General features: G+C 45.3%; 2 protein-coding genes across 6 annotated transcripts in view; both read left to right on the top strand.

The window, feature by feature from the left end:
- The window catches only part of XCR1 (X-C motif chemokine receptor 1), a 321,508-nt gene extending 305,610 nt beyond the window's left edge, over positions 1–15,898 (top strand). For 2 of the 5 annotated variants that reach the window (XM_043443362.1, XM_043443361.1), the window contains one exon: positions 13,779–15,898. In XM_043443362.1, coding sequence (XP_043299297.1) covers positions 13,796–14,797 — 1,002 coding nt within the window. In that variant the 5' untranslated portion in view covers positions 13,779–13,795 and the 3' untranslated portion in view covers positions 14,798–15,898. Of the gene's footprint in view, positions 1–8,546; positions 8,776–13,778 lie in introns of those variants that run through there. The other 3 variants (XM_043443363.1, XM_043443365.1, XM_043443364.1) reach the window with 3 other exon arrangements.
- A 4,790-nt stretch (positions 15,899–20,688) lies between these two features.
- FYCO1 (FYVE and coiled-coil domain autophagy adaptor 1) overlaps positions 20,689–22,178 on the top strand; it is a 78,348-nt gene continuing 76,858 nt past the window's right edge. Inside the window, exon 1 of the mRNA XM_043441865.1 lies at positions 20,689–20,814. The gene's annotated coding sequence lies outside the window, so the exon portion shown is untranslated. The remainder of the gene's footprint in view (positions 20,815–22,178) is intronic.

Raw genomic sequence — 22,178 nt, 5'->3', positions numbered from 1 at the left:
CGGGGCTATCAGTGAGAATATTAGGGACCCGGCTGAAGGCTGCTCGGCTTCTTATGACCTAGAAGTCCCAGAATCTCACGTCCTCCAAATTCTATCCATCAAGCAAGTCACCAAGACCAGCCCACGTTCAAGAAGACTGGAGTTAGACTCTGCCTCTCAGTGGAAAGAACGGAAAAACGTTTGCAGCCATATTTAATCTCCGTACTACAGAAGAGCTAGGAAACACTTGCTGCGCTTACTGAGGGGATGTTTACTCCACATGTTTGTCTAGCTCGTACTGTGTTCCAGCCTGTGTCCTGAGTGCCGGAGAGACTGAGCAGTGAACAAGACAGAGACCTGGTGCCTGCCCTCTCGAATACAGCCATGACCCAGTGCCTGGCATGCGGGAAATGCCAGTAAATGTGCGCTGCTGGTATTTTAATTGTTAAATGAATCATTATTGGATTAAAAATAATAAGCACAGTGAGCATAAGCAGAGAACTGCTGCAAAGAATGACAAGGTGCAAAAGAACACAGTCAAGAGAGTCTGACCTGTTCAGGAGGGTGAAATCTAAGTCAAGGAGGAGGAGGAATGAACTGGGGGGAGGGGAGAGGACGTAACATGTGTGGCCACCAAGTACAGTGGACAGGGGAAGCATGCATCCCACGAGCTGGCCAGGGTCAGGCCACCTAAGACTCTTAACTGAGTGCCTTACATCCATCCTTCCCGGCCACGCCCTTCTCCAAGAGCCCATCTTGGAGCAACCTTCTCCAAGAGCCCATCTCACCAGGTCCTCCACTGGCTTTCTCTTCCCCAGGCCTGGGCTCAGTAGCCACTACCTGCCCTCACTGGTCCAGGGACACCTCCCCATCTCTGCCTGCATCCCACACCCTGTCCATGCCTTTGTGAAAGTCCATTCCTTGCATTATTCTCAGTCACCCTCTTGAAAGGACCATCTGTCCCTTCCTGGAATCCTGAATGATATCACTACACCAGCAAGAATAGGAACTTGGCACATTATCTCAGGAGCAATTCTAGGAAAATGATAACCTTCTGTCCAGCGGTGGGCTGGTAAATAATAACCAGCTCTCCAGAAGGTAAAGCCCTGATTTGCATTGACTTCCAGATTCCATTTTCCGGTTCCCCCTCAGTCAGTCTCTCCTCTCAGGAAGCTTCCATAGGCCTCTTATCCTTTTCCATCAGAGGGCAGATAGACTGAAAACCACAATCACAGAAAACTAACCAATCTGATCACATGGACCACAGCCTTGTCTAACTCAATGAACTCAATGAACTTGTCTAACTCATGCCGTGTAGCGCCTCCCAAGACAGACAGGTCACGGTGGAGAGTTCTAACAAAACGTGGTCCACTGGAGATGGGAAAGGCAAACCACTTCAGTATTCTTCCCTTGAGAACCTCATGAACAGTATAAAAAGGCAGAAAGATAGGACACTGAAAGGTGAACTCCCCCAGTCAGTAGGTGCGTAGTGGAGAAATAACTCCAGAAAGAATGAAGAGATGGAGCCAAGGCAAAAACAACACCCAGTTGTGGATGTGACTGGTGATGGAAGCAAAGTCCAATGCTGTAAAGAGCAATATTGCATAGGAACCTGGAATGTTAGGTCCGTGAATCAAGGCAAATTGGAAGTGGTCAAGCAGGAGCTGGCAAGAGTAAACGTTGACATTTTAGGAATCAGTGAACTAAAATGGACTGGAACGGGTGAATTTAACTCAGGAGGCCGTCATACCTACTACTGTGGGCAAGAATCCCTTAGAAGAAATGAAGTAGCCATCATAGTCAATAAAAGAGTCCAAAAAGCAGTACTTGAATGCAGTCTCAAAAATGACAGAATGATCTCTGTTCGTTTCCAAGGAAAACTATTCAGTATCACAGTAATCCAACTCTATGCCCCGACCAGTAATGCTGAAGAAGCTGAAGTTGGATGGTTCTATGAAGACCTACAAGACCTTCTAGAACTAACACCCAAAAAAGATGTCCTTTTCATTATAGGGGACTGGAATGCAAAAGTAGGAAGTCATGAAATACCTGGAGTAACAGGCAAATTTGGCCTTGGAGTACAGAATGAAGCAGGGCAAAGGATAATAGAGTTTTGCCAAGAGAATGCACTGGTCATAGCAAATACACTTTTCCAAAAACACAAGAGAAGACTCTACACATGGACATCACCAGATGATCAATACCGAAATCAGATTGATTATACTCTTTGCAGCCAAAGATTGAGAAACTCTCTGCAGTGAGCAAAAGCAAGACTGGGAGCTGACTGTGGCTCAAATCATGAGCTCCTTATTGCCAAGTTCAGACTTACATTGAAGAAAGTGGGGAAAACCACTAGACCAATCAGGTATGACTAAAATCAAATCCCTTATGGTTATACAGTGGAAGCGACAAATAGATTCAAGGGATTAGATCTGATAGAGTGCCTGAAGAACTATGCATGGAGGCTCATGACTTTGTACAGGAGGCAGGGACCAAGACCATCCCCAAGAAAAAGAAATGCAAAAAGGCAAAATCGTTGTCTGAGGAGGCCTTACAAATAGCTGTGAAAAGAAAAGAAGCAAAAGGCAATGGGGAAAAGGAAAGATATACTCATTTGAATGCAGAGTTCCAAAGAACAGCAAGGAGAGATAAGAAAGCCTTCCTCAGTGATCAATGCAAAGAAATAGAGGAAAACAATAGAATGGGAATGACTAGAGATCTCTTCAAGAAAATTAGAGATACCAAGGGAATATTTCATGCAAGAAAGATGGGCACAATAAAGGACAAAAATGGTATGGACCTAACAGAAGCAGAAGCTATTAAGAAGTGGCAAGAATACACAGAAGAACTATATGAAAAAGATCTTAATGACCCAGATAATCATGATGGTGTGATCACTCACCTAGAGCCACATACCCTGGAATATGAAATCAAGTGGGCCTTAGGAAGCATCACACAAACAAAGCTAGTGGAAGTGATGGAATTCCAGTTGAGCTATTTCAAATCCTAAAAGATGATGCTGTGAAAGTGCTGCACATAATATGCCAGCAAATTCAGAAAACTCAGCAGTGGCCACAGGACTGGAAAAGGTCAGTTTTCATTCCAGTCCCAAAGAAAGGTAATGCCAAAGAATGCTCTGACTACTGCACAATTTCACGTATCTCACACGCTAGTAAAGTAATGCTCAAAATTCTCCAAGCCAGGCTTCAACAGTACGTGAACTGTGAACTTCCAAATGTTCAAGCTTGATTTAGAAAAGGCAGAGGAACCACAGATCGATTTGCCAACATCTGTTGGATCATCGAAAAAGCAAGAGCATTCCAGAAAAACATCTATTTCTGCTTTATTGACTGCTTCAAATCCTTTGACTGTGTGGATCACAACAAACTGTGGAAAATCCTTAAAGAGATGGGAATACCAGACCACCTGACCTGCCTCTTGAGAAATCTGTATGCAGGTCAGGAAGCAAGTTAGGACTGGACATGGAACAGACTGGTTCCAAATAGGGGAAGGAGTACGTCAAGGCTGTATATTGTCACCCTCCTTATTTAACTTATATTCAGAGTACATCATGTGAAATGCCAGGCTGGATGAAGCACAAGGTGGAATCAAGATTGCCGAGAGAAATATCAATAACCTCAGATAGGCAGATGACACCACCCTTATGGCAGAAAGCAAAGAAGAACTAAAGAGCCTCTTCATGAAAGTAAAAGAAGAGAGTGAAAAAGTTGGCTTAAAGTTCAACATTCAGAAAACTAGGATCATGGCATCTGGTCCCATCACTTCATGGCAAATAGATGGGGAAACAATGGAAACAGTGAGAGACTTTATTTTGGGGGGCTCCAAAATCACTGCAGGTGGTGACTGCAGCCGTGAAATTAAAAGGCGCTTACTCCTTGGACCTAGACAGCATATTAAAAAGCAGAGACACTACTTTGCCAACAAAGGTCCTTCTGGTCAAAGGTATGGTTTTCCCAGTAGTCATGTATGGATGTGTGAGAGTTGAACTATAAAGAAAGCTGAGCACTGAAGAATTGATGCCTTTGAGCTGTGGTGTTGGAGAAGACTCTTGAGAGTCCCTTGGACTGCGAGGAGATCAAACCAGTCCATCCTAAAGAAAATCAGCCCTGAATATTCATTGGAAGGACTGATGCTGAAGCTGAAACTCCAATACTTTGGCCACCTGATGCAAAGAACTGACTCATTTGAAAAGACCCTGATGCTGGGAAAGATTGAAGGCCCGAGGAGAAGGGGACAACAGAACATGAGATGGTTGGATGGCATCACCGACTCAATGGACATGAGTTTGGGTAAACTCCAGGAGTTGGTGATAGACAGGGAGGCCTGGCGTGCTGCAGTCCATGGGGCCGCAAAGAGTCAGACATGACTGAGCGACTGAACTCACTGACTGATGAGATTCCAAGGTGTCAATATTTCCACCATGGTTGATTTCAAGCCACCAATGTGACAGCAGCCAGTTCACAAAATTCCTAAAAATAAAAGGCAGGGTGGTGAGCTAGCTCCATCATTCCGCGGCCCAGATCAAATGCTAGTGCCAGTGTCCTCATTGGAACCCCCTCAGCCAGAGGCTAGATGTTCCAGCAGAGAGGTGGGGGGCTTCTGGGTGCTGTTGGCCTCCTCCCTCCTGGGCCCTATGAATCCCACTGAAGCCAGGATGCTCTCTCTAAGGGCTCCTAAAACTGCAAGACCTTTCATGTGCCTCTGCCTGTTCTCATGTGCATGGGGCTGAGACTGAAACAACTATCCCTCTCCCTGGATTTGGTCCAATTAGGTCATGAGACCCTGGGGATCTAGAGTCAGCAGTTCTCTTATTAAAAGCAGTTCATTCCCACGAAGAGCTGCACTCTGATGCTGATGCCAGAGACCTCTGATGCTGATCTCTGCCCTGAATCCCACTTCCCCACAGAGGGATCCAGACCTTAACTGTGATAACCAGACCTCTATCTACTTTGTGCTTCACCCAGAACTGAACTTCCCCTTCTGTATGTTGAGTCTGTATGAGGCCGAAACTCAATTACATCTGTGTCCAGCCCAACCAGTGTTTTAGAACTTTCTGTTTAAGGCTAGAGCATGAAATTCTTTCATAATGAAAGCAAATGTGAGGAAAAATGAAATGATACTTTCAAATTGTGTCTTCATATTTAGGGAACAGACATTTGTTAAACACTTGCCGTATGAGTCCTTTCAGTAACTCCCTGCCTTGGCAAAGAGCAGTTATTAATACAGACATGCATACACATACACACACACACACACAGACACACAACTGGGAGAGTAAATTTGTAGAGAAAATTTCTAACTCAAAACAGCAAAATTTGAATCAAAACAACATAATATTACAAATATCCCTTCAGACTGACAAATTTTTTTAAATTAGTAACATTACAAGTATCCTTTCAGACTGACCAAAGTTTTTAAAGTTAGTAACACCTGATTTTGACTAGGTGTACACTATTGTGGAAATGTAAATAAATACAACCAATTTAGAGGTCATAAATAGTATTTTGGCAATACTTCAGTTCACTTCAGTCGCTCAGTTGTGTCTGACTCTTTCCGACTCCATGGACTGCAGCATGCCAGGCTTCCTTGGCCATCACCATCTCCCAGAGTTTACTCAAACTCATGTCCATTGAGTCGGTGATGCCATCCAACCATCTCATGTTCTGCTGTCCCCTTCTCCTCGGGCCTTCAATCTTTCCCAGCATCAGGGTCTTTTCAAATGAGTCAGTTCTTTGCATCAGGTGGCCAAAGTATTGGAGTTTCAGCTTCAGCATCAGTCCTTCCAATGAATATTCAGGGCTGATTTTCTTTAGGATGGACTGGTTTGATCTCCTCGCAGTCCAAGGGACTCTCAAGAGTCTTCTCCAACACCACAGTTCAAAAGCATCAATTCTTCAGTGCTCAGCTCACATCCATACATGACTACTGGAAAAACCATGACTCTGACTAGATGGACCTTTGTTGGCAAAGTAGTGTCTCTGCTTTTTAATATGCTGTCCACGTTGGTCATAACTTTTCTTCCAAGGAGCAAGCATCTTTTAACTTTATGGCTGCAGTCAACATCTGCAGTGATTTTGGAGCCCAAGAAAATAAAATCTGTCATTGTTTACACTGTTTCCCCATCTATTTGCCATGAAGTGGTGGGGCCAGATGCCATGATCTTAGTTTTCTGAATGTTGAACTTTAAGCCAACTTTTTCACACTTCCTCTTTCACTTTCATGAAGAGGCTCTTTAGTTCTTTGCTTTCTGCCATAAATATAGTGTCATCTGTATATCTGAGATTATTGCTATTTCTCCTGGAAATCTTGATTCCAGCTTAAACTTCATCCCACCCGGCATTTCACATGATGTACTCTGCATAGGCTGACAATATATAGCCTTGAAGTACTCCTTTCCCAATTTGGAACCAATCTGTTGTTCCATGTCCGGTTCTAACTGTTTCTTCCTGACCTGCACACAGATTTCTCAAGAGGCAGGTAAGGTGGTCTGGTATTCTCATCTCTTAGAAGGATTTTCCACAGTTTCTTGTGATCCACACAGTCAAAGGATTTGGCGTAGTCAATAAAGCAGAAGTAGATGTTTTTCTGGAACTCTCTTGCTCTTTTGATGATCCAGTGGATGTTGGCAAATTGGTCTCTGGTTCCTCTGCCTTTTCTAAATCCAGCTGGAACGTCTGAAAGTTCATGGTTCACATATTGTTGAAGCCTGGCTTGGAGAATTTTGAGCATTACTTTGCTAGTGTGTGAGATGTGTGCAATTGTGTGGTAGTTTGAACATTCTTTGGCATTGCCTTTCTTTGGAGTTGGAAAAACTGATCTTTCCAGTCCTGTGTCCACTGCTGAGTTTTCCAAATATGCTGGCATATTGAGTGCAGCACTTTAACAATACTTACCAAAATGTAAAATGCACATTCTCTATGATCCAGAAATGCATCGCTTCTAGTAATCCATCCTACAAAAATTCAATACCAGTACATTAAAAGTATATGTATTATAATCCTTGCAGCATTCTGATAATTTTAAAAATTGAATGCAAAGTGGATGTCCATTGAAAGGAAAAGAAGCAAAGCCTAACACAATAATGCAGTGGAACACTTTCTAGCCATGGGAAAAAATAAGATAGGCTTAGAAAGACTTTCATGCTGTTGTGTTAAATGAAAAAAGGATAAATCAGTGTACATGATAGGATCATGTTTTTGCAGAGAAAGACTGCAAAATTGGAGCCTTCATACATTACTGTTGGGAAAAAAAAAATTGAAGCAGCTCTGTGGAAGACAATTTATCAGTTCCTCAAACAATTGTTCACCAAACAATCCTGCTCCTAGGTAAATACCCAAGAGAACTGAAAAAAATTATATGCATACAGAAACTTACAAATGAATGTTCAGAGCAGCCTTTTCCATCACATCCAAAGAGTGGAAACAATCCAAATGTCATTCAATTGACAACTGGTTGAAATGTGGTTTATCCATACAATGGAATAGTATTCATCCATAAGGAGGCATGAAGTACTGACCCATGCTGCAACATGGATGAACCCTGCAAATATTGTGCTGAATGAAAGTATCCAGACACAAAAAGAATCACATATTATATGACTCAACTCACATGAAATTTCTAGAATAGGCAAACCATGGAGACGGAAAGTAGACCAGTGGTTGCCAAGAGATGGAGGGAACTAGGGAGTAAGATTGACTGCTGGCAAACAAGCATGAATTTCTCTTGGGGGTGATGGAAATGTTCTGAATTGGATAGTAACGGTGGTGTACAGCACTGAGTATGCCAAAACCCACTGAACTCTACAGTTTAAAGTGGTAAATTTTATGTTACATGAATTATTTCAATCTAAAATAATAATAATCATGCATTACTGATATTTATACATTAATTTAATTTTAAGCATTTAGCTATTTTTGTTTATTTTTGGCTGCAGTGAATCATTGTTGCTGAGTGCGGGCTTTCTGTAGTTGTGGCAAGTGGGGACTATTTGTTGCAGTACACAGGCCTCTCATTGCAGTGGCTTCTCTTGTTGCAGAGCACAAGCTCTAGGACGCGACGGCTTCAGTTGTTGTGGTGCCTTGGGCTCATTAGTTGTGGGATTCGGGCTCAGTAATTGTGGTACATGGGCTTAGTGGCTCTGTGGCATGTGGAATTTCTTCTTGAACCAGGGATTGAACCTGGGTCCCCTGCATTGGCGGGTGGATTCTTAACCACTGGACCACTAGGGAAGTCCCAAATATAATTTTTGATAAAATTTAAAATACCACTTTAAAAAACACATTATCTTTTAAGATCCCTAACTCCAAAATTACTTGTATCTGTCCTTGGTAGAACTGAGGGGCTCAGATGACCCCTAAGTCAACAACTTAAGAAAAGATTCATTGGAAAAGATTCTGATTCTGGGAAAGAGCCTAATGCTGAGATGGTTGAATAGCATCACCCATTCAAATGGACATGAGTTTGAGCAAACTCCAAGAGATAGTGAAGGACAGGGAAGCCTGGTGTGCTGCAGTCTATAGGGTCACAAAGAGTTGGACGTGACTTAGCAATCGAATGCCACCACCACCTTCCTCTAGCCTACTGAGGTGTCTCAGTTTCTTTGCGCAAAATAAGGAACAGAGAAGCACCATTTCTGCCTTAAGACGCGTGTACAGAGGTGCAGATATAGGTGAGTTCCTTTACAACCATTTCAAACGTATGTTTTCCTCTGCTTTTAATAGCCGATAGCTGGAATTCTTCAATGCTGGGTAGGTATCAGAAGCACCTGGAGACCAGGTAAATAATGCAGATTCCTGAGTCCTCCATCCAGAGGCTCTGATTCCCTGAATCTGGGTTTTCCCAAAAATCTGCAATGCTGCAAAGCATGTCAGTAGACCATGCTTTGAGTAGGACTGTCATACATAATCCTTTACTTTTCCTTGTGCTAAAGAAAGGGGAGGTGTTTGTTTATAAATCTTTATGTAAGGCATTACATATTATTAGTGTTTGAATAATTTAGAGCTATATTTCTCAATCCAAGTTGTACTCTGGACCAGAAAGCTAAAGTTGCTCTGTTAGAATTGAAGTGGGGATCCCCTAGAATGCAACTCTGAGAAGCTTGGGGTTTGGCACCATTCTCCTTTCTGTGCCCAAGGCCCACCAGGCCCAGACCAGGAGCACCTCTGAAAACTTGAGTAAATGTATTAATAACCAACAAAACATGGAATGATTTTTTTTGGTAGGTGCCTGATATCCCTTTTATTTCTAGTTTGCTGAGTTTATATCATGAATTGTTGTTGAGTTTTGTCAGATGCTCTTCTGTATTTGTCAAAAAGGATCATATAGTTTCATCTTACTATGGTCACTTAAATTGATTGAGTTTCAAATTTTAAACCAATTTCATACTTTTGGGATAAACACTAGGTCATGATGTATTAACCTTTTAAAATATATTGATGGATTTGATTTGCTAATATTTGGTTAAGGACTTTTATGTCTGTTTTCACGAGAAATATTGGTCTATAGTTTCCTTTTACTGTAATTTTTGTCTGGTTTTGGTATCAAGGTTATGTTGGTCTCATAAAACAATTTGAGAACTATTCCATCCTGTATTTCAGATAGTTTGTATAAGATCAGTGTTATTTCTTCCTTCTGTTTGACAGAATGCACTAGAAAAATCTGGTTCTGAAGTTTTCTTTGTAGAATAGTTTCTTAGTTTTTTTAGAATTGACAAAAGCTTCTGTAATAAAGGAAGGATTATGTCATATCATTTCATGTCAGTTCTAGTAGGTTGAATTTTTAAAGAAGTCTTTCTATTTCATATATTTTGTTGAATTGGTTAAAATTGATCATATTTCTTTGTTGTTCTTTTAAAGTTTGTAAGACTTGTAGCAATAACCATTCTTTCATACCTGCTATTGACAATTTGTGTTTTCTCCTTTTGTTCTCAGTCTAGCTAGAGTTTTCAGTTCAGTTCAGTTCATTTGCTCAGTTATGTCCAACTCTTTGTGACCCCATGGACTGCTGTACTCCAGGCTTCCCTGTCTACCACCAGTTCTCAGAACTTGCTCAAACTCATGTCCATCAAGTTGGTGATGCCATCCAACCATCTCATCCTTTATTGTCCCCTTCTCCTCCAATCTTTCCCAGCATCAGAGTCTTTGCCAATGAGTTTGTTCTTTGCATCAGGTGACCAAAGTATTGGAGTTTCAGCTCCAGCATCAGTCCTTCCAATGAATATTCAGGACTGATTTCCTTTAGGGTTGACTGGTTGGATCTCCTTGCAGTCCAAGAAACTCTCAAGAGTCTTCTCCAACACCACAGTTCAAAAACATCAATTCTTCAGTGCTCAGCTTTCTTTATGATACAACTCTCACATCTGTGCATGACTACTGGAATAACCATAGCTTTGACTATATGGACCTTTGTTGACAAAGTAATGTCTCTGCTTTTTAATATGCTGTCTAGGTTTGTCTTAATATGTTGTCTAGGTCAAGTTTCCTTCCAAGGAGTAAGTGTCTTTTAATTTCATGGCTGCAGTCACCATCTGCAGTGATTTTGAAGCCAAGAAAATAAAATGTCACTTTTCATTGTTCCCCCTTCTACTTGCCATGAAGTGATGGGTCCAGGTGCCATGATCTTAGTTTTTTTAATGTGGAATTTTAAACCAGCTTTTCCCCTCTCCTCTTTGACTGTCATCAAGAGACTCTTAAGTTCCTCATCACTATCTGCCATTAGAGTGGTGTCATCTGCGTATCTGAGGTTCTATTTCTCCTGGCAATCTTGATTCCAGCTTGAAGTTCATCCAGTCAGCCATTTCACATGATATGCCCTGCATGTAAGTTAAATAAGTAGGGTAACAATATACAGCCTTGACATACTCCTTTCCCAATTTGGAACCAGTCCATTGTTCCATGTCCAGTTCTAACTGTTGCTTCTTGACCTGCATATAGATTTCTCAGGAGGTAGGTAAGGTGGTCTGATATTCCCATCTCTTTAAGAATGTTCCACAGTTTGTAGTGATCCACACAGTCAAAGGATTTGGCATAGTCAATAAAGCAGAAGTAGATGTTTTTCTGGAATTCTCTTGCTTTTTCTATGTTTTAGTACCGCTTTTAAAACTTTTTCCAAATTACCAACTTGGGCTTTGTATGACAGGAAGTGTGCTTAACAAACTCCCATCCCAAAATAATTCCACTTCAACTTGTCAGGAAACTGTAAACTTCTTATAGATAGAAACTGTTATGTTCACACCCTAAAATCCAACATCTATCATAGTGCCTTGTGTCTGTCACTGATCATTATGGACTGTTGTATTGAGTCAGATAAATTCTTCTTTAAAATGTAAGCACTCAATTTCTAAATGTCAAAAAAATAAGACCATGAGACATGATTAAAAGCAGAATGGGTTGACCAGTTTAAGTAAAGGGCTCTTAAAATCCAGAAGGAAAACAATATTATCTCAAGTAGAAAAATAAATAAAATCCATAAGTACTTTCAAAATAAGAACCAAAAGTGGACAGTAAACATGCAAAACTATATGTATCCCCGCTATATATTAAAAGAATACAAAACAAAACAACCATCTTAATAATTTCGGTTATCTTCACTTGGGTGTTTCAAGAGGCAAATTGACTTACCTACCTAAAATAGGATAAATTTTGAGACTCCCTCCCTTCCTTATTAGTCCTCCTATCCCAAACTGGAAAATGGGAAACTATTCCTCCAGCTTTTCTCCTCAAAATACAAGGACATACAAGGTTCTAATGTTGGCCTTCCTTGCTGTTTCCTGACTTTGTAACATTGAGAAGGTTGTTTTACCAGTCTGAGCTGGTTTCCTCTTCTGTAAAGTGGAAATGGTCCCATCTTGTGAGAGAGTGCTGCAGGATGGAGGGAGCAGATGAGTGCTGCGAGTCAGCACAGTGCCTGGCACGGAGCGGGTGCCGAGAGCTCTTACAGTATACTGTTCCGGGCAGCCGCTTCATCCAAGTCCCCCAGCCCTCTCTGAGGCCCTGCCGCCTCCGCTGCCTCTCTCAGGGAAACTTCCAGCTCCTCAACCGCTTTCTTCTGTCTCCTTGGCTTTCTAGTCTCACTGTTTCTAAAATCTCACTAACACAGAGGACTGAGTCAACTTGCCTGTATGTTTTCCTAGCCACTCACCTTCTATTGGACACAGGTTATTTCCACTTGCTCATAAGATATTCTATAAACCAAACTCCTGGATGATGAAGTGTTCTGCTTTGGGAGTTAATCCTGTGTTAGTGGGGATCTGATCTCCCAGATTCTCAATATTCATTGAAGTCTTGAGATTATTACATAATTCAGTTCAGTTCAGTCACTCAGTCACTCAGTTGTGTCCGACTCTTTGCGACTCCATGAATTGCAGCACGCCAGGCCTCCTTGTCCATCACCAACTTCCAGAGTTTACTCAAACTCATGTCCATCGAGTCAGTGATGCCATCCAGCCATCTCATCTTCTGTCGTCCCCTTCTCCTCCTGCCCCCAATCCCTCCCAGCATCAGGATCTTTTCCAGTGAGTCAACTCTTCACATGAGGTGGCCAAAGTATTGGAGTTTCAGCTTCAGCGTCAGTCCTTCCAATGAACACCCAGGACTGATCTCCTTCAGGATGGACTGGTTGGATCTCCTTGCAGTCCAAGGGACTCTCAAGAGTCTTCTCCAACACCACAGTTCAAAAGCATCAATTTTTCGGCGCTCAGCTTTCTTCACAGTCCAACTCTCACATCCATACATGACCACTGGAAAAACCATAGCCTTGACCAGATGGACCTTTGTTGGCAAAGTAATGTCTCTGCTTTTTAATGTGCTATCCAGGTTGGTCATAACTTTCCTTCCAAGGAGTAAGCATCTTTTAATTTCACGGCTGCAATCACCATCTGCAGTGGTTTTGGAGCCCAAAAAAATAAAGTCTGACACTGTTTCCACTGTTTCCCCATCTATTTCCCATGAAGTGATGGGACCAGATGCCATGATCTTAGTTTTCATAAGTAGATTTACATGAAACAGATGTTTGTTTCGTTTGTGTCTTCTCTTTTTTGACTGGTTCCAGGAGACCGCAAGTGTCCTGAAACAATCCTGCTCTCAGGATTTCTGTGCTTTCTGGGAGTGAGGAAGGAAAGGAAGGAGCAGAAGAAGAAAGGAAGGGAGGGACAGAGGGAGAGGAGACAGGAAGGCAAGTAGGATTGGTAAATGCTCACTAGGTATTTGTTGAATAAATGAAGGAATGACTCTGGGATCATTAGCCCTGCTTTGTAGATAAGGACTTAAGGTTCATAAAGATTAAAAAGCTTGTCCAAGAACACAATATTGAGTCCTACATTTGATCTCAAGTGTTTCTCCAATATTTTGGCCACCTGATGTGAAGAGCTGACTCATTTGAAAAGACCCTGGTGTTGGGAAAGATTGAAGGCAGGAGGAGAAGGGGATGACAGAGGATGAAATGGTTAGATGGCACCACCAACTCAATGGACATGAGTTTGGGTGGACTCCAGGAGTTCGTGATGGACTGGGAGGCCTGGCGTGCTGCGGTTCATGGGGTCGCAAAGAGTCGGACATGACTGAGCGACTGAACTGAACTGAATTTTGATATCCAGTTCCACTGTCTTTCTATTACACCTCCTGGGACACTGGACTACCTTAGTGCTACTCAAAAGTTCCTAATTTCATGATAAAGTTCACCAACCAGTAGCTGGACCATGGATCACATCCTTTTGTACCTTGGGTCCTGTTGCTCTCTAGCCTAACCACATGGCTTTGAACTCCATGTCTCTGTCACTTCAGATGCTCTCAGCGTCTAGATGGAGCCCTCAGACATCCCAGAGTCCACCACCTCGTATGAGTATGACCCTCAGAGCTTTCTGTGTGAGAAGAGGACCTTCGTCTTCGCCACGGTCAGCACCACCGTCCTCTACTGCCTGGTGTTCTTTCTCAGCATGGCGGGCAACAGCCTGGTGCTGTGGGTCTTGGTGAAGTATGAGAGCCTGGAGTCCCTCACCAACGTCTTCATCCTCAACCTGTGCCTCTCAGACCTGGTGTTCTCCTGCTTGCTGCCCGTGTGGATCTCGGGGTACCACTGGGGCTGGGTGCTGGGAGATGTCCTGTGCAAGCTCCTCAACATGGTCTTCTCCATCAGCCTCTACAGCAGCATCTCCTTCCTGACCATCATGACCATCCATCGCTACCTGTCGGTGGTGAGTCCCATCTCGTCCCTGCGCGTCCACACCCTCCAGCGCCGTGTGCTGGTGACCGCCGCCATCTGGGCGGCCAGCATCCTGTCCTCCGTCCCCGACGCCATCTCCCACAAGGTGTTCCCTTCGGGCTGTGACTATGCCGAACTCGAGTGGTTCCTCGCCTCCGTCTACCAGCACAACGTCATCTTCCTGCTGTCCGTGGGGGTCATCCTGTTCTGCTACGTGGAGATCCTCAGGACCCTGTTCCGCTCGCGGTCCAAGCGGCGCCACCGGACCGTGAGGCTCATCTTCACCATCGTGGCGGCGTACTTCCTCAGCTGGGCTCCCTACAACCTGATCCTGTTCCTGCAGACACTGTTGAAACTGGGGGTCATTCAGAGCTGCGAGGTCAGCCAGCAGCTGGATTACGCCCTGCTCATCTGCCGCAACATTGCCTTCTCCCACTGCTGCTTCAACCCAGTGCTCTACGTCTTCGTCGGGGTCAAGTTCCGCAGGCACCTCAAAAGTCTGCTCCGGCGCTTCTGGCTCTGCCGGCAGCAGGCGCCCAGCCTTCCTCCGTCACCTCACCCCCCAGGTGCCTTCACCTACGAGGGCATCTCCTTCTATTGAAGGGGAGTTTGGTGGGGCAGGAAGGAGGGAGAGGGCATGTGGCTGGGAAACGCTACAGCTGCAGCTGGGGGATGACAGCGATACGTTACACCAGGGGGTCCTGTGGGCCCCCTCTTCTGTGGAGAAGTTCCCCACCTGGAAATCTTACATTGCCATCCAGAAAAATGCTTCTTAGATTCTGAGGAACTCTTTTCTCCTTTATTCCTTCATTCAGACACGGATTTCTCATCTTTGCTCAGGTCAGGAGACTCTCAAATATGAAAGGCTTCCGGGAAAGGAGCATCCTTCAGGACTTGATGAGGGTCTGGAATTCAGTTGTGCAGCTCTAGGCTGCTGGCGAGACGGTGTTCCCTCCCTGACTGTAGGACTGTCCCCCAGTGTTGGAGGTGGTGGCTCCGGATGGGACTGTCTGTAGAAGTGATCACACCTGCAAACAAGCACAGTCAGAGTGAAATCTGGATTCTGAATTCCCACAGCTGGACCAGAGATGTGCTCTGTACCATAGCTCCAGTTTCTAGCACATGAAGTGGCACTTGAATATTTAGTCTGTAAATCTTTTATTGAAAGAATGAATGCAGTAAGTTCCACCTTCTGCAGGCATTTACGTGGAAGCTATAAAAATGAATGAGATGCAGATGCTAACCTCCAGGTGCCAACAGTTGAGCTCTGACGGCCCAGATAACTAAACACCCACTTTGCTGAAGGCATCCAGGGTGAAGATTCCTCCAACACCTCCTCCTCTCCAAGTGGATATTGAGCTGACGTTTCTGATTCATCACGTTCCACCTAAAGTGTTCTCCTGCTCCTGGTTGATGCTGCCAGCTTCCCCCACGAGCTGGGTTATCTTGGAGCCCTGCATTTCCTTTCCTCTACGCCCACGGCCAAGTCCTGTTGATGTTACCTTCCCAGTATCTCTCACATGCCTGTTGCTTCCTCCCCAAACAGCCTCATATCCTCAGCACCTTCCTGCTGCTCATTTCTTTCCCCTCCAGTGTCCTCTGCATTGATATCATGGCACTTCAAAACCCTCACGTTATGTTCAAATAAAGCCCAAATACCATAGGCTTTATCTGCATGTAAATAAAGGCCCCTTCAATCTGGTGTCAACTAACTTTTCCATTCTTTCTAATTTTTGTTGTTGTTCAGTTGCTAAGTTGTGTCCAACTCTTTGCGACCCCATGGATTACAGCATACCAGGCTTCCCCCTCCTTCACTACCTCTTGGAATTTGTTCAGACTCAGGTTCATTGAGTCAGTGATGCCATCCAACCATCTCATTCTCTGTCATCCCTTTCTCCTTCTGTCCTCAGTCTTTCCCAGCATCAGGGTCTTTTCCAATGAGTCAGCTCTTTGCATCACGTGGCCAGAGTATCAGAGCTTCAGCTTCAGCATCAGTCCTTCCAGTGAATATTCAGGGTTGATTTCTTTTAGGATTGACTGGTTTGATTTCCTTGCAGTCCAAGGGACTCTCGAGAGTCTTCTCCAGAACCACAGTTCAAAACCACCAATTCTTCGGCCCTCAGTCTTCTTTATGTTCCAACTCTTACATCTGATTTTGATCCAACATAAATCTTCACCCCCAAGCAGCCTAGAACCCAACCACAAAAGACCACACTGGTCCTTTTCCAGACACCCTTCTCCCAGTCTCCTCTGGTCCTCTGTCATGCTGGGCCTTCTACTCCTTAACCTGCAGCCCCTAGCTGAAGCACCAGCACCTTCAGGAAGGCACCCACAACCTGTACATTAGGAGAAGAGTCTCTGTGGTGCCCAGGCACTCTGCTTGTCCCCTCTGAAATAGCATTTGTCACCTTCCAGTGTCTTGTAGTTGCACCCGTGGATGTCTGATCTCCCTGCCCCATCACACTGCAAACTCCCAGATGGCAGGAACCTGGCCCTGCACCTGCCAAGCAGGGCCCTGGTGTCCTGTCACTGTACTGGGTGTGGGAAAAGAGTGACAGCTGCCGTCCGCCTTCTGATGTGCTTCGGGGCGGCCAGGACCCTGTGACACATTCCACCTTGTTTGCCCCAGCCTGCTTCTTTATCAGTACTAACTTTTCTTTGCTAGTCTCCACTCTCAGAGCACACTGCTTATCTCTGTCTGTGGCAGTGGCTTACCTTGCCCATCCTTTTTATTTAGTGGTACACTGCCTGTTTCTTACAATAACCCAGAGCTTCACATCAAAGGACGTAGATGAAAACCACCCTCTAAGCTTTCCCCTATCCCACAGACCTGATCCCAACCTGTGAGCCTGATTCATTCTGGAGTAGGGCGTTTGGAAAAGCTCCCTAGGTGATTCTGACATGCACCCCAGTCAAGAACATTTGGCTCCAACTCCTTGAAAATGGGAATTCCAGAGACTTCCACAGTCCCCTGAGCAAGACTTTGCACTCAGCAGGCATTCAACACATGCTTGTTGAATCTGCCTGCCAATGCAGGAGACATGGGTTTGATCCCTGGGTCAGAAAGATCTCATGGGGAAGGAAATGACTACCCACTCCAGTATTCTTGCCTGGGAAACCCCATGGACAGAGGAGCCTGGCGGGCTACAGTCCACGGGGTCGCAAAGAGTCAGACACGACATAGCAACTAAACAACAGTATAGCCCTCATCTAGAGCCTAGAGAGTTTATACAGCATTTCCCCCTGAAGTTGCTGCTGCAGTTTCAGTGATCTCTTTGCCTCTGGGCAACCAGTCTTGAAGGAGTTTGACCTGACTGGGGAATTCTGAGGGTCTAGTTTTTAGAATTAGGCCTGTAGCATCTGTTGGGGAGGGCTGGCTGGTGCAGTTGTAAAGGGATAAAACTCCTGCGGACTTGCTAATCAATTGGCGGGGCCATCACTCACTATGGAAGAAAGGAAGAGCAGAAGGAAGGAGACAGATAGCTATGGGGGCAAAGCTAAGCCTATGAGCTTCTGGTCAGGCCCATCATCCCGCACTCCTTCAAGCTGATGTTATTAAAACTGTATTCAAATTCTGTTCCGAGGGTGGACTGAGCCCAGGGAGCAGAAGGGCAGAGGCCTCCATCACCCACCTACTTCGCCAAACCAGAGCTGGTTTTGAGCCCACTCTTCTTAGAAGGCAGGTTTGGGGATCTTGTATCACTGCTGAGCACAGCCTTTGAGAACCTCACTCCATGGTCTCCTCAGCCCATCCCATTCCTTCATATCCCAAGATACTCCTCTAAGTATTCCTTTCAACACATACAGCCATATCCCTGGGAGCACTTCATGAGTACAATCATGTTTGTCTCTTTGCATTTCTAGTGATGTTTTGGACCCTCCAGTAGACTAGGGTAATCTTTAATCCAGAGTCTCCTCCTAATCTAGCTCCTAGAGAATCCAAGGGAAGAGGCACAGAGAGAGAGAGAGAGAGAGAGAGAGAGAGAAATGAATGGTAAGACGGAGGGGCATCCATCCTATCAGAAAGGGAACCTGGATTGGACTGCTGAAGGAAGCATCCCGCAAGCTGCAACCCAGTGACCACACTCCACATTCACTGACCACACTCTTCATGGACAACAACCTCCTCCTTTCCCCTCCCTCTACCACTGAAACCACAATTGAACCTCAGCTGGGCCACTGTGGGCCTGTCCCTTCTTATCCAGTCAAATGAAAGATGCCCTGGACCCAGGGCTGCAGACCTCCTGGATTCCTGGAGCATTAAAAACCCACAACAGCTCCAAGGGAAGAAACTCCTCACAGCATTTCCACCTCCTCCCTCTCTTGGACAAAATCAGCAAGAGAGAAACCGTGCTGATCTCTAAATAGGAACATGCCTCAAGCCCAGTGCAGCCCCAGACCTCAGATGACCCCAGGTGACCCCAGCCAGAGTGGAGGTTCCTTGAGGGCATGGACCCCATTGTGCATGTCTAGAACCTCCCTCAGTGCCTGGCAGTGTTTGTGGTTGGTTAAGTGGATAGGAGATCATCTTTTTAGCTTTTTTCCACATTTGTTTCTTCTTCCTGCACTTGCTTACATTACATCTTCCACTCAACAACAGGCACCACCCAATGGGCTTCCCATGAACTCTTCTCTTGGGCTCACCAGCCCAGACAGTGCCTGGTTTGTTGAATGCATGGCTTTCATTTGTGAAACTTGCCTGTGACAGGACAAATATGAATTACTCTTAAAAATCATCTCATAAAATATAGAAACCATCACTGTATCATATATGCAAATAAAAGATTAGCATGTACTGACTTACCTTGGGCTGTTTATGTTCCCCTCATTCCTACCCAAGATCATTATTTAAGATTCTTTTATTATTTATTTACTTGACTGTGCTGGATCTTAGTTGTGGTACTCAGGGTCTTCAATCTTCATTGCAGCAATCAGAATCTTTAGTTACAGCACACAAACTCTTAGTTGTGGCATGTGGGATCTAGTTCCCTGGCCAGAGATCGAACCTGGGCCCCCTGCGTTATGAGCATGGACTTATAGTCACTGATCACCAGGGAAATACCGTTATTTAAGATTTTTAAAAGTTCTCTGTTTATGAGGAATCTCGGTGAGGTTCTTGGGTGAATGGAGTGATACAGAAGGAGGACTAGAGATAAAGTGTGGAACAAGCTCTGTATGGGTCAGGATGGTAGGAACTTGGCTCCGCTCAGGCCTTAGGTGACATTGCCCAGGAGGCCAAATTTGTCTTGAATGCTCCTAGCCTCAGCTTTCTGTCCCCCCATCTCTCCCCTGGCCTAGCACTCGAGCTTCCCATCTCCAGTGTGTCTCAGCACCCACTGTGCCTGAACAAGGACCTACCAGAGGTCAACCCTCCAATCAGAGGGAATGCTGGGAATTTCAGGCATCCTGAAAACTTGGTAGGATATATTTGGCAGATTTGAAGGGACGTTTGGTAAGGGGAAGAAAGTTTTCCTAAATCCTCACCAAGTCATTCTGAGCACAGTCCCCTCTTCACCTTGGGGTCATGCCCGATCTTAGGTGTGGGGTTGTTGCAAACAGCCCCCCCATGCCACCCCCTCTACAGAAGAGTGTGGCTGGAAGGACCAAAGGATGACAAAGGTGCCCTGGCTCCTTGACTTTATCATTTTCAGAAAATTAGCCTTGAGCATCAGAGAGAACACGTGGGCAACAGATGGGCAGGTGGAACTGGACAGTTGCAGTGATTAGAGAAGAGGGTGGCCAAATCCTATGGGGTAGAAAATTGTTTCCAGAGGAAATGGTGAGAACGGGCCAAGAAAAAGGGATGGTGCTGCCAGGGCCAAGGAATGGAGGAGAGTACAGGCTGAAGTACTCCACGTACTGTGGCTCTCCTCTCTTGTGTCCGGTCATTACTAATGAATGCATTTTGTTCTGTTGAGTGTAGACTCAGAGTGCTTCACAACTTACCAATAGAAAATAGAACTTGTGCATAGAAATTGGGTGGAGAGCATGGAGAAGTTGGGGGAGGTAGTTCATTCATTAACAGTTTTTGAGCACTGCTTTTAAGCAGGTCCCTGTGTTAAGTACCAAAGGGGATGAAAAGACATACCATTAGGCCCAGCAGTATATAATGCTTTTTATTTAGCCCAATAAATTTGTAAAAAGTAATCATTTCAACATGGAAACAATATAAAAATGTTTGTGAGCTATTTTACACTTTTTTGGAACTCAGGTGTATTTTGTACTTACAGCACACGTACAGTTCAGCTCTAGTCACAATTCAAGCTCTTAAAAGCCACATACGGACATCACTGCCTACAGGATCCCAGGGATATGTTTAAAGACCTGCAAGCCCCCAGAGATTGCAAGAGTTAATTTAAGGCCGGCTGCCCCGGTGGGACCCGTGTGAGTAGTAAACAGCAACTCTGCGGGGCATGCTGGGAGTTGTAGTTCGCGCTCGTCTGCCCATGGAGTCCAATAGGAGTTGTAGACAGCGGCCCTGTGGAGCACGCCGGGAGTTGTAGTCCGCGCCTGTCTGCGGAGGGGTTTGCGTATCATGGCCGCCTACGCTGAGCTCTGGTACTCTTCCGCTTGGCCGCAGAAAGTTTCGGTTCTGTCACGCCTTGGACCCACGAGCGAGTAAGTGCTGCGAAGGGCCGGCCAGACTCAGGGGGCACCTCTAGCTGCTGTCGTCTCCGGAGCGGAGACCTTCCCTCCGGGCGCGACTTGTCACCTGTTGCCCTTAACGTCCCCTCCTATCCCGACTCTTCCACAGACCCCGTCGGAGCCCCGACCCCTTGCCCAGCGGGCTTAGGAAGCACCTCGGGCTGATGGATCTGACGGTAGAACCCAGGCCTCCTCTGGTCATCAGTTAGAAAGAGAGACACCCTCCGCCCCCTCCGAACACCAGTTCCAAGACTCCTCTCACGGCCATGGGGTCGCCAAGGAGCCCACCATGTGTGGTCTCAAAACAAGTCTTGGAGTCTGTAAGCACAGGCGGACAGGCCCCGAGTTTCTGCTTGCCTCTTCGAAGAGGCCGCTGACCTTAAGAAGCGTACTTCGTGCCTCAGCTGGGCCGGGACAGCCCACCCCTTAACTTTGCAAGACTCCAAAACTTAACTTTTGCCCGTGTCTCTCGCCTCCTCCCGTCTGTCAGCCGACAGTTTATTTCTCCCCGGCCATCCCAGGCCACGGCCTAGTCTGTTGACCCGCAGCGGCTTGTGTTCTGGTGCAGGGTTTCAAGATAGCCCCTCGGTGATTGTTCCTGAAACACCTGTGGATTTATGAGTAGTGGGGTGGCCGCGCACCGGACTCAGGCTAGGGTCCACGTTGTTAAGAACCTAGGCGGGAAGGCTGAGTTTTATTTTTGTGATAAAGGCGTGTGTGGTTGACACTTTAACCACGTGACTCTCAGTGCATTTGTATCATCTGATGCCCTTTTTCACTCTTCTCAGTTCCATCCGCTGTCCCGTCCGCAAAAAAATTGAGCGCCACCTGCGTTGGCCACAGCCTCTCTGCTTCTGTACTGGTCTTACCACAGCAGTTTCCTTTCCAAACAGAGAAATGGGTCAGGGGCTCTTTGAGGGCAGAGGATCAGGCCTTAATCTGCTCGCTGCTCTCCTGCCACTTCCAGCCTTATGGTCGCCTCTGTAACAAGCTTAACTCTGCCATCTGCCTAATGCGAGTATTGTAGGGGGGTTGAGGGGAAGAGCTGTCACGCTAAGGTTTTCTGCTTTCAGTGACTCCTACCCTCTGAAGTGGGCCCATACTGACTAAGTTCCACTTGACCCTCCCTCCGATGAGTTATGTTCACAAATTGTTGAATGTCCTGTACCAGTTATGAGCCTCCACTGTTGTTACCCTGGAAATCAGAGGTAATTGTCTCAGTGATGGGACGTGGTCTTCTTTGATTAAAAGAATCTGAAAAGACTTTAGGACAAATATTTTCTGCTTCTGTTAAAAGTGTTCTTTGTGTAGTGCTTCATTTAGTTTTTATTTTCTTT

The sequence above is a fragment of the Cervus canadensis genome, chromosome 22, assembly GCF_019320065.1.
Source record: "Cervus canadensis isolate Bull #8, Minnesota chromosome 22, ASM1932006v1, whole genome shotgun sequence".
NCBI classification, from domain to species: domain Eukaryota; kingdom Metazoa; phylum Chordata; class Mammalia; order Artiodactyla; family Cervidae; genus Cervus; species Cervus canadensis.
This window is presented reverse-complemented; position numbering and strand designations above follow the sequence as displayed.